This window comes from Haplochromis burtoni, unplaced genomic scaffold (genome assembly GCF_018398535.1).
Source record: "Haplochromis burtoni strain Fernald_Lab_line unplaced genomic scaffold, NCSU_Asbu1 Contig_13, whole genome shotgun sequence".
In the NCBI taxonomy this organism is placed as follows: Eukaryota; Metazoa; Chordata; class Actinopteri; order Cichliformes; family Cichlidae; genus Haplochromis; species Haplochromis burtoni.
Window position 1 is genome coordinate 2,514,585 of NW_024582374.1, and position 13,185 is coordinate 2,527,769.

At 40.9% G+C, this 13,185-nt stretch overlaps 1 protein-coding gene across 1 annotated transcript; it reads right to left on the bottom strand.

The window, feature by feature from the left end:
- Window positions 1-7,294: 7,294 nt before the first annotated feature.
- dpt (dermatopontin) lies at window positions 7,295-12,721 on the bottom strand. Its single transcript, XM_005919719.3, has 4 exons — window positions 12,360-12,721; window positions 9,830-9,955; window positions 8,896-9,003; window positions 7,295-8,726 (listed from the first exon to the last, which is right to left on the bottom strand). The coding sequence occupies exons 1-4, from the start codon at window positions 12,626-12,628 to the stop codon at window positions 8,660-8,662; spliced, it is 570 nt and encodes a 189-aa protein (XP_005919781.1). The 5' UTR covers window positions 12,629-12,721; the 3' UTR covers window positions 7,295-8,659.
- Between the last annotated feature and the right edge of the window lie 464 nt (window positions 12,722-13,185).

Sequence of the window (13,185 nt, forward strand, 5' to 3'; positions counted from 1 at the left end):
AACCAATGTTCGACTCTCCAAAAGGAATACAGACTGTGCCGCTTCTTTTGTATTTAAACTTTTGTCAGCTTTTTGTTTACTCTGCACTTTGCAAACCTTCTTGCATAATTCACACTTTTCTTCTGTTTTGCCTTTTTCTTCTTTGTGCTGGAAATAACTCTGCAGAGCTGACAGGCTGCTGACAGGTCTGTCTTTACAGCACATCGCTCAAACTGTGACACCAATCCGACACAACATTAAAAATACGTGCCCAGAGTACCGTGCGCTGCAGCTAAAACAGACAGCTCTCAGCCTTTGGAAACGTGGACACTGCATGGATCGCTGTGGGTGTCCTGTGGTGTCTGGCCTGGGATGATGGCAGTGGATCCTTTGGGTCCTGTGGGCTGCTGGGTGGGGCCTTGGTGGATCAAACTTGTTCCGGGACGAATTGCAGATGCTCAGTTGGAATGGAACCTGGGGAATTTGGAGGTCAGATAGACACGTTGAGCTCTTTGTTGTATTCATTCATCTGTTCTGCTGAGGGAAACTGATGCTGTCGGCATGTGCCTTTGCAGTGGGGGCATGCTTGGTCTACAGCATAAGCTGTATGTATTATTCTCTGTCTGAAAAGCAAAACCAATGTATAAGTGCTTTTTGTAATGATGTGCTCTCTGGCTCTGCTGCAATGGTGGTGTGGTAAGGAGGATGGAGGGGACAGGTGAGAGGGATTACAACCAATGAACTCAGCCCCTTTTTAGGGCCTGGAGTCAGGGGAGCAGTGTGTGGTGTGGGAAGGAACTGGAAAGCTGGTTTCCCGGTGGAATATATACTGGGCCAAATCAGCAGGAAACGCTGTATTTAAAAATAAAGGTGCTCAGATTGACACTTGAACTCTGTGTGGGTCCTGATCATTTCACAGTGTGACTCCAAATTTACTTTCAATTCTATAGTCTATGGGAAAGCCTGATGGAAAACAAAGAGCTCTTCTATTGGACTCACACAGTTATTAGCATTTATTGCCGCTCTATTTTCTTTGTGAAGGTTCCATCACATTTTCTGAAATATGCAGTTTTGTGCACAGTGCAGGAGCAAAAAGAGGATTACATATTAACCTCCAAGTGACTGAGTGGGGGCGTTTATGAGACCAGCTGTATATTTCGATTCTATTTCTATTTTCTGTTTTGATCTTTTTCATCTCTTTTTAATCCCTATCTGTTTCTCCAACTTTTCTGGAATTAGCCCATCGGTTTAGCAAGTATATATACATCTCTTTTAAGCATTACAGAGTTCTGTTTTGCTGTAATATGTTGGCAGTTATTCAATAATTAACTTTTCTCTTGGACGGTAGATATTTTGCTCACATTTATTTAGAAAAAGAAAAAAAATGCTTATCTGCTCCATATAAAATGGTACGATGATTCAAAATCAACTAGCTGGCTTTGAGAAAAGCTCTCAGCTCAACGGGACTTCGCTAAGCAGTTGGCGACAGCATGTTCATCTTCAATATACAGTTTGTGGTCTGCAGTGATATTGTGCCGGGTGACACAAATCAAAGTAACATCAACTGGTGTTTCCCAGCAAAACACAGCACTCTAGCAGCATTATCCACTTCACCATCATGCTGTGTCTGAGTCGTCGATGTGATGATTTTGTTTGGTTATTCTCTTGCTTTTCATGCGATATCCAACCCGGTGATTTTGGCCTGTATCTGTTTAAATTAAAAAAACAGGAAGTAAACATTTTTGTTGTTTATCCAGTTCCTTCCATAATCCTGCATATTTAAAGTCGCTGACTCTGACTGTGGTTCCTCTAAATTTCCACGGTCTCATTTCAGTGCGAACGAAAACAAATTAAACCTTTTAAAAAGGACCAAAATCCAGCATTTAACCAAACCAGAAAATACAGAAACCATGTGTCCTTACTCAGCCACAGTGGTATCTAGTTCTGCAGCGTTTGTGGTTAAAAAAGTTTTTCCTTCAGTGATTTCCTGAGAAAGAAATAGTCCCTATTAAAATTCCTAAGTCAGCTCTTTGGATTATCCAGACTAATGAGAATGTTTCTGCAAAAGATTCTTCCTGTTTAATTATTCTTTTAAATGCCATTTTTAATCCTCTGAGCACTGCATATAGAATTTACTCCACCACACGTTTTGGATTTAAGCTGAATTCACATGGATCAATATTTTTGATTGAACTGACCCTTTAAATGGCTTCCAACTGGCCCCTGCCCTGTACATACACACTAAACACCTTTACGATTTATGTGTTCTCAGAAAACTGGTGCAGTTCTGTAATAAAGACTCGTTCAATATGAGTTGTGTTCAGATGGCGCTGTGGAACCTCTTATCGTCAGACGTGAATCCAGGCAGCTGTTTTTGCCCTCGAGTGAGAGCGGTGGGAGCGAGCAGAGGCTCCCTAAAGTAAACAGGCTAGCTGTGCAAGCCCTGGAGCTGGGTCAGGGTCGCGCTGCATGGTACTCGCACACTTGGTCTATCCCTGAACAGCCAAACAAAGCCGCTCACTTCTTTGCTGCCTGAGAACATTTGATTTGAGTTAGTTTTAGATGTACTGTGGGGTTTTTTCCCAGTGTGAGAAAAAATCCTGAGATGTCATAAACTCCTATTTATTCACAGCAGAAAATAGAAAACATGTTCAACTTTGGGCTGTGACCTTTTACTGTTTTATTTAAAATATTAGCTCATTTTGAGTTTGATGGCAGTGACACGTCTCAAAAAAATCCGGGAGGGGGGAAATGAAAGGCTGGAAAAGTAAGCAGTATTAAAAAGAAACAGCTGGAGGAACATTTTGTACCTAATTAGGTTAATTAACAACAGTTCAGCAACATGACTGAGTATAAAAAGAGCATCTTATTGAGTCAGAGCATCTCAGAAGTGGAGATGGGAAAACAAGGATTTACAAATTGTGCAGCAGTTTCCGAATAATGTTCCTTGTGAATACTTTGAGTATCTTATTGTCTTATTTAAAATGCAGAACATAATATTGTCCAGATTCGGACAATTTAGAGAAATCTGTGTGCACAAGGGACAAGGCCAAACATCAGTATTCGATGCCTTGGATTTTCAGGCCCTCAGGCAGTGCTGCTTTAAAAACAGATGACAGATTCTGTGCATGGGCTCACGAACACTTCCAGAAATCAGTGTCTGTGAAACCAGCTCACTGTTGAGAAATGCAGGCTAAAGCTCTATCATGCAAAGAAGGAGGCCTATGTGAGCATGATCCAGAAAAACAGCAAAGTAAACACAGAAAGCAGAAACTCACTTTTTTCACTAGGAACCTGTTTTGGAATATTAATTCAGTCTCAGAACCCTGGACTGTAATGATATGAGAGGGAATTAAGTTGAAATGAGGTATATTTTCTCAGATTTTAGTTCATTGTCAGCTTTGATGGGTACCATAAACCTACGCACACCAATCAGTATTTAAGGTTTGACTCTCATCATCCACTGGAGCACAAACTGGGTGTCAATCGGGATCCTACAACACCAGGGAAGCAGACGAACATCCCATCAAGAAGGCCCTGAGTAAATATGGTTATCCCAGCTGGACATTTGTCAAAGCTGAGAAGGCGCCTAAATAAAGCTGATCCAGGAGAGAAGGACAACTGCTGCCTAAGCGAAAACCCATAGTGATCCTGTATGTGTCAGGAGTATCGGAACAGTTCAGACCCTTTTTTCTAAACTCCGCGTCTCCGTGGCTTTTAAACCCCAAAACACGCTGCGCCAAAAATGGGTCAACCCCAAGGATCGGGTCCCCCGACACAAACAGAGTAAGGTAGTGTTTGCTGTTAAGTGCCATCAGGATTGCCATGATCGGAGAAACCAAACAACCTCTGGCGAAGCGGATGGCACAACACAGAAGAGCTAACATGTCAGGCCAGGACTCTGCAGTCTATTTACACCTACAGGCCAGTGGACACTCTTTCAATGATTAGGATGTACACATCCTGGACAAGGAGGAACGCTGGTTTGAGTGCGGAGTCAAGGAGGCCATTTAAGTGAAAAGGGAAAGACCATCTCTGAATGGAGGAGGGGGCCTAAGGGTACATCTTTCGCCACATTAAAATGCTGTGATTGCAGCCGTTCCCCAACTCTCTGTGAATGGGACTCATGGTCACTGATCAGTGGTTGTTGATCAATGGTCATAGCAATTTCCATATTAATGATCAAGGAACTATTTGTGCAAATGTAGTGTTTATGAGATTGGGGAAACCTGCAGTCAGCTGAGACTGAAGAAGTCACTTGGATGGGTGACGAAACGTTTCTCCCAATGAAAACGCTACGTTGAGATGATCAGAATCAACCTTTTTGGTTTATTTACCTGCATGATTGAGCATGCATCAAGATATTGTCAGCTTTCCTGCAACATGCTGGGCATCAGTCTAGGTGGTTTGCTCTGGAACATTTTAATTGGTCTTCATATGTATTAACACCAGACAACAGTCGAGACAAATACGCCAGCTCTGAATAAGTGTTTACCCAGCTTTACACTCCGCGCACTGTTTGTGAAGACTGAGAACAATTTTCAAAAGGATTTCCAGCATGAATGCAGTAGCCACTCAGTCTGTTATTCAACTCTTTCAGCTTCACAGCTAATGAACTCCGGCACCAGTTGGCTTTAAATTCTGAGCAGAGAGAAAGAGGCACTCAGATTTGAGTACAATCATCCCATGCGCTCTTTTATTCACAGAAGTGTTTGGTGTTTGATGAAACAGGCATTATGGTTAAGTGCTCTTGTGATCGATCATTTTGAATACATGTGAGCGCCTCTCTTCATCCCAACAGTTACCGTTGACATTCAGCATAAAGGAAACTATCCATTTTCTAACGCTAAGATTAGAAATAGGTTTACTTTATGCTTTATTGAATATTTGATTCAGACTGAGCGACCCCACACAGCCGGCCTCGAAAACTAATTTCAACTTTAAGGTGAACAACTGAAACAACATCAGTCTGAGAGACTGATCAGGAAACCTTCAAGTATTATACCAACTTTATTTGAACGCTATCAGTTTGCTTACAGGGAGATCAGGTGCACACAGCACTGAAGCACCTGGATCTTAAGAACACGAATGTCTGCATGCTTTCTATTGACTACAATCCTGCTTTTAATACAAGCCTCATCCCCAACATGGAGTTTGCTTATAAGAAGAGGGAAAGGAGAACAACTGTCCTGGGGCTCCAACACAACTTTGGCTGCTCAACAACACATCTTTTACTTCAGGAAACTGAGGGGAGAAAACCAGCTCCACCTCTGCAGTTTGCAGTGATCAGTCTGTATCCTCACTAACCCTAACCCCGTTCCAGCTGCTCCTGTCTGGCAAATGGTTCAAGATGTCCATTAAAACAAGAGTTCTGATTAGCTCCTCAACTCTCCCTGCTAGGCGCTATCGTCATTGTTTAAACTTTTCCGTTTACTTATTATTTATTCTTATTTTTCCTTCATATGGAGGTGCTGCACTGTCTCATTGTTCATCCATTTTCTTCCACTTATCTGGGGCCAGGTTGCAAAAGCGGCAAATGACATGACACACGACAAGTGCACAATATAATTTCAGTTTAGTTTTCGTTTTTTTGTCTTTTATTTCATTTTTTCCACACTTTAGTTTTAAGTTTAATGTTTAGGTGACTACACTAACCCTACCTACTGTTTTGTCATGCAAAGCTGTACAGCAGCTGTTTCCATTTATCTTTTATATAATGTTCTTCCATGTAATACATTACCATATTACATACCATAAATCCAGATTTATGCCCGCAAGTGTGGTCATAAAAGGGAGCAGAGATACAGTGTGATCGTTTTAAAATTGAGGGATTTGTCCAAAACAGAATCAGGTTTTCATCAGAATTAAAATTCTTTCTTCCTTTTCTGCCTCAAATGCATACTTAGTTCTTAATTATACAGTGTCTAACTATAGAGTATCCAAAAAGTGATTGCAGCAAGGAGACTTTAATAGCTTTGTGGCTCCTCCTATAAACTTTAATTATAGTCAGTGTGAGTATTGTTTTGAAAGAATCGTTTTTCATCTGCCCGTAATGAAAACGTGTTGGTGGGTGGAGAGGAGGAAGCCAGACAATATATCTCCCCATCTTTTTCAGTTCAGGAAGGAAACTTGCACCACAGGGACTTCAGGTCTCTGAGGGCGGGAGGCCGCTGCAGGCGTGTGGCTGTCTGCCGCCCGCTGCCTCAGGGGACAGCTGTGATCGGCTGCGGCGTTTGGCTCGTGCTCCGCGATAGCAGCTGCCATAAACAAACAGCTGCTGGCTCGAGCCCCAGCTCTTTTCAAGACACTCCAGTGACCCCAGTGACCTTCACCCGACTCATTCCATGAAGTTTGGACAGATTTTGAGAGTCAAGCTGGTAAAGAAATCCAAAACAAACTAGATGAGAACGAGGACAAAGTGGCTGCTAGATGCTTTATTAGGCCGTCGGGACCTGATGTGCTATTCGAAGATTTAGAGGAAAGATTTAATTTAAAAAAACAAAATAGGTTTTGGCTTTTTTAACTCCACTATATGGGATTAAATTCTATTTAAGGTGTGTGTCTTATGCTTACTTTATCTGCTTATCTGGAATATACAGTTGCCATGTATACTGTGAGTCTTGGTTGCAGTTTCTAACACAGCTTAAATGTTATTTTTCAGCCCTGAAACTTTATCCTGCGCTCATCAACATACATTTCTGGGATTTCAACTGAATGATGTGTTAAAAGCATATTTACAAAAAAAAATTCATTATTTTCTGTCTTTTCTGTGTTCAAATACAAGAATAAACCTTTGCGCTTCAGGTCAAGCATTCTTTGTCATGTTTTATGACTTTAAGGCGCCTTAAAACCACGACGTCATCGGGAATCAACGTCACCGAAAAATAAACAAACATGATATTTGTTCACTAATCAGCTTTACAGGCGCTACCGGGGGATTTACCTTCCACAGTCTCTTACCTCTCTGCACACTTTCATTCTCGTGGTCCTTCCATCTGTTTGTTCAGTTGTGTGACTTGAACGCAGCTTTCTTTATAAAACCCTGTGAGCTGTTGAACAGATAATCAAAACAATCTGCCTCTGAGTTTTTGCTTATGGCGATATGAAGCAGTCTGGAGTCTCCCTTAAGCCAATTTAAGCCCAGAGAAGCTGCTGATGTCATCACAGCTGGGTAGCTGCATTATTCTTTCTCTGAGACACTAACGTGGTTATTTTAATGTTTCAATAAAAGCTCTTGTTGCCACCGTCACAGCCTTTTATTTCCCTTTTATTATATTTTTTAGGTGAAATGAAATTCAAACTGAACACAACAGAGTTTCACATTAAATAAATGAGGTTTTTAATCCAGGTTTTCACACAGCACGGTTACATGGATTTAAGTACAGGTTATAATTGCCAAACTGGACAAGACACTTTAATAAAGGATGGACAGAGGAAGCAGGTGGGACCTCGTTCATTGCATGCAAATCTTGTTTCGCCAGTGACTCAGAGAGAGCCTCTCATTGCTCCCAACATGACTGATCCGATGTTACTACCAGCAGAGTATCTCAGTCAGCTCTGTGAATGCCATTATGTGCATGAAAGTCACGTGTTCGGGAAATCTTGGAGGGGAGCCTGATGAGCTGTGTTTTCCACAGCCATTAACAGAGTATCAAATTCACTTTGTTTTGTTTTGTTTGTGACGTGCTGCCAATGGACTTCCACTTCATCCAGTAACCAGACAAACAAACAAACAAAAAAAGGTTGAAGCTGTCCAGAGAGCCCAGAGAAGCCCAAATCCCCCCCAGAACCACCATGGAGATGTTCATTTTAACTGTTTATATGATATATTTATATTCTTCATGCCAGACTAATAGAAACAGTGGTTAAAAATGCATAAAATAAAATATACATATGTATACTATACATATGGATGAAAACATGAACCAAGTCACTTATGATTAACATCAGTATTATGCTGTTTTAAAGGGGACCTATTTCCAACTTCATATTTTATTCTTATACGGGGCCCTGGTGCAGCTCGTTCTCATGTTTTTTTCTGGTTTAAACTCGTTTAAATAAAGCTAACAGGAATAGCCCCAATGGCCGTGGTGTCAAACATTTAAAATGCCTGAAACATCTTTTGGATTTTCAATTACCTGCAACATTAGCTGCGGAAAAACAGGATTTGGATTAAAGGAAGAGTTTTTTTTTTTCTAAAGATCAGTTTTCTCGGTTGCCAGGCTGATTCCTCCCATATGAAGAGTCTTGAAACTTACAGCACTTCCTGTAGAAACACATTAGCTTCAGGTCTAATCAAACAAAAAAAGGGAGAATCTCTGTCCATGAACATGAGCAGAAACGTTATACAAAAGCTGCCTCCCTTTAAACCAACTGTTTCTGATTGGATGCTCCTCTCATGTCAGTAACTGTGAGGGGTAATTTTACCAAAAAGCAACCGCCTATCTCTCTTTCACTGATCGATTGGCTGTTTGAAGCGATGGATACAGGTATGTTTGAATCTTCCCTGAGCATTTGGCTCACAGGGGTTGTGACTTTGGCCGTGTTTAATATGAGCACCTGACAGTGGAACAGGAGATATAAGACAGTAAAATAAAAGGCATAATAGGTCACCTTTAAATGTATATGTGAATATGTATTAAAAATGTTTATGCACCGATAAAAAAAACTCCTCACATGTCTATAAATTGTCAAATTCACAGTCAAAGTCTGTCATTCTGCACAGGATGTACTTCCACTGCCGATCTCTGAAAGAAAGAAAGAACATCTTGTGAGTGTGACCACAACACGTGAATCAAGTTTTATCGTTTCCTCCATGTCTCGTCCACTGTGCCAATAAATTCTGATCCCGTAGGTCTGATTTTGAGATATAAACATACAGCTGCAGTTAGACATGGAAAAATGTTCTTGACAAACCTTAGCACTCCACTGAAGGTGGTCTGGGCACCTCGGATAAAGTATCCATAACTTGGGACAACTAGCTCTCCCTCTTCTTTGTAGTATTCAGGAATGTCAGTGGTTTTCCTGCAGGAAGCCGCAAATCACAATTTTATTAACCATTTGCTGATTGAGTCAGTCTGTTTTGTAGCAATATGATAAAAACATTAATACCACGCTCACAGTTTACCTAACAGCATCGTTAAAGCCAACTAAGTAACATCTTATATACTGTACAAAAGGTGTAAGTCAGACTAATGTGGCTTAAACCTGAATTCTGTCTAATGTCCAGCAGGTGGCAGGAGAAAAGATGTGCGACTGTCTAGAAGTCTATGTGAAAATTAGCCTAGATCTCAATGGTTAATGGTGTCATTTGATATTTTAAAGTCTATTTATAACAGTGTGATTATTTTTTAAATGTGGTCTGACTGGGAAAAAAATGAGGTAATACTGAAGGATATGATGTAAGGCATGGCTAGCAACTGGGTCTGAAAGTGAGTTAAAGAGCCTTAAGCCTGCATTCTTTCTGATGGCCTGCAGAGGGCGACTCCTCTGGCTTAAAAAAAGATATCCAGTTGTATAGAAGTCCGTGAGAAAATAACACTCAGCTCCCTTATTCAATGAGCTCAGTAAGCACTTTCCTGACAAGTTTATGGGTTCAGTCACTAAAACACGAGTTTTATTTTGTCGTTATTTTATGATCAAATTCTGTGGTCACATTATGGTCGTTATTAGAGTCAGGAAGGAGGATAAAACATCCTTTTATAACCAGACTTGTGAAGTCTGGTTTCAAAAAGTTGATGACGTCTAAAATTTTCTGCTTGACGCTTCAAAACCTCAAGTTGTTCACAATTTCTCTGTTTGAATTTTGTATCCCCACTCAAAAAAATCGAAATCCAATCTGAAAACCTACATGCAGGAGTAGGGACAGCGGCGTTTGTAGAAGCAACAGTAAAACTGCCATTCCCGGTCAAGAGTGGACTCAAAGTACTTGCTCTGAACACCTGCTACCAGGCCGTTACGGGTGCATGTTGAAGTCCTGCAAAGACATATAAAAGTCATTAAGTGAATAACACTTACTTAATATATATTCAACAGTTAAAAAGCTGAGAAACAGTTTTAGATGAGACTCATTTAGACAGTTTGGTGGAAAGACCAACTATTTTATGTTTGGGCTAAAGACATGCAGCATGCATAGACGTTTGTCATGGCAACATGGACCTGGTCTGCAGCCTTTCAGTCGGGGGCTAAGTTTCCCTGCAGTTTACTGTCCTCCCTGGTGTAATTCAAACAGACAGCTATGTTAACGACGGGCAGGCGAGGCTGCGGTAAAGAGCCTTCACAGTGTTTGCAGACCAATCAGTGGGATGGGTGCAGTCAAGCTCAACTTGAAATAAATCTAAAGAGCACAAATGTGTTCTGCTGTCCAAACCAGAAAGAGTCATCTGAAACAGATAAGCGGTCTGTTTGGAGGGGGAATTGTAGACTGACGTCTCTGTGTAAACAGCGGGTTGAATCATAGACCCAAACCGGTTTTCTAAAGGTTGACCCAAGTCCTTTAATTAGATCAACCTTTCAGTGGAACTGATAGTTAGTCAGAAATGTTTATGTCAAGTTGGAAAGGACTCATTTTATTTTCTTCTTCGCTTTAGTGGATTCTTACTGTCAGAGCCTATTGTGCATTGCAGTGATCCTTTTAATCCTTTTTTCATGAATGGCATATTGCAAAAGTTCAGAAACACGTGAAACATGTGGCCTACAAAATGCACGGATATCCCTAAAGAACACAATTGGACGAAGCTCTTTAAAATTCACTGTTCCCAGAAATTTCAGCGGAAAACACTTATGGCTGCTCTGCAGTGAGATGGTGATTCATACAGACCCAGGAGGACCTGGATCTGTTCCTCTGAATGAAACAACAGAACAAAAAGCAATGTTTTATGAAAATAACGAAAGGACAAATATGTGGAAAGTCTGAGAACAGCTGAAAGTTATTACATACTAACTCTGAGCATGACAACCTTATAGGTCCAAAGAACTTCAGCTTAAAAAGTAATTTAATTACTGTTTTCAAATTATGTTTGGCTGGTTGCATCTGCTTATAATGTAAGAAATGCCTGATTAAATAAAGTGGAGCAAGTGCAGGGGCTAGTGTTTATGTGGTGGTTTCTGTCATAACTGAATACTTTTTTTCCTGTCCTCACAGGTTCAGCACTCTTACTATTCTGAGAACCTCCTCTATCATATAAATGACTAACCATGTGCTGCGGATTGTCTCAGAGGTTTTCTTAGCTGAAGTTTGATCCTCTGCTTATTGGGAACCCTCATTATAAACTTTTATTAAGAACAGTTTGACCCTTGTCCTCCATCTTCCCTGTGCTAATGTGTTTATATTAACTATAGCTCTGCAGCTAGCCACCAGGTGGCCACATCCTTATATGTCCAACTTTAGAAACTGCTTTTTAATCTCCTTGTTTATATTCAAAGCTCTTTCAGCGCGGTGTTTCAGTTTGATTTAGAAATCCTTCAATCAAAACTTGGTGTATCATCTGTAGATAGACAAGCTAACTTCTTGCTAACTTCTAACTCGGCTGGATGTGGACGTTAAACTGCACTGGGACTCCAGGGAGAACAGATACACTGATCTTTTTACTGTGGAATTTGGACCATTTTTAAACTCTCAGTGGTGCGTTGATTGATTGATTTCACACCTCACGGGGATTATATTCGCTCCTCTGCTTTGCACATTAATCTCCACCTTTAGTTCATGACAAAACCTATGAGTTTGAGCCTGTGACGTCTATTCCTGAGATTTTGCTGCTGTGTTTAAGTGATCCACCCAGTAACAGTGGCATTTATGGGCTAGTTGGAGCAACAACCAACAAAGCTGTGCCTCTTGGATTTGCCTGAAGTTAACAGCCGAGTGATGCTTATTGGCTCCAGGATGCATTACTTGTATAATTATTACATAAAAGAACAAATCCAAGCGTGTCCACAGCTGCTCCACTGAGGAAAAACAAGATTTTCCTGCTTGCAATCTGATGTTTCCATTGGGGATTGTCCCTTGAGTGCATTTACAACCTAATGCTCTCAATCACTGTGCATCACTTATTTTGGTATTGCTGCAAGTAGCTGGCTAAAGCCCTTAAAAGCCATTTAGTATAATGTCATTTTCAGAAAGATTGTAAACTCCAACAGTTAAGCAGACTGGGTTTTGTGCATCTTCATATGTCAGACTTGACATCCTTTAAATGATTTACTGCTATGAGCCAACTTACAGCTGACTGCTTAAACATGAATGACATTTTCTGATCTAACTATAAACCTGGGACGCATATGACTGTCTTCCAGCATGCCTCAGCACACAGCTGTCAAAGTTTTAAAAAGCAAATAGAAGTTGGCACCAAGCAAGTAAAAGACAGATTAAGACTTAGCGGACCCACCACTCCATCCCAGCACGGTTGATGTCGTCCCACCAGCAGTCACTGGGCTCCCCCAGACCCGCAGGTGTGGGCTGGCACTCAAACGACCACAGGCGGTCGGAGCCATCATTCTCACTGAAGTAGCTCCTGATGGCCACGATGACTTCACCGTGGGGACACTGGAAGTTGAATCCCTGACGGTAGCCATTGACCCAGCCCATGTCATAATGGTCTTGAGACTGAGCCGCCACTGAGGCCAGCAACGCCAACAGCACCAGAGCTGGATTCATGATGAGGAGATCAGTCCATCTGCTGCACTTCTTCACATCTGCCTCAGCTTATACTCCTCCAAGCCTTTTGTTGTCCAGATGTTTTGTATCCAGGAGTGATGTGTAATTTGCTGCTGGCAGGATAAATCCACAAGTAGACCTCGCGTCATTTTAAGGTGGACTCTGAGACAGAGCTTTCACAAAGTCCTAGTGCAGATGAAGGTTTACCTTAAAAGACAGCGCTGTAATCCTCTGGAGAATGCATTCACATGTTAACCGTCTAAATATGGAGGATGAAATCATCTTAAATATTTGATGTCTTATTTTTTCCAAATGTTTAATTCTTTTTGTTTAAAAGTTTGGCAACAGCTAAGCAAAAACTGAGCAGTACAGCAGGTCTGTATAAATATTGTGCTCAAAATCATGAAAAACTATACAAATTGTTGATATGATGTATTTTTCTTAAACGCAAGAAGTTGAATAAAAAGACCATTTGCCATTCAGCTTTTTCAAAAAAAGCATCTGGTGTTAAAAATAAAAGCAAAACAAACAAACAAATACAAGACAGCAAACTTCTA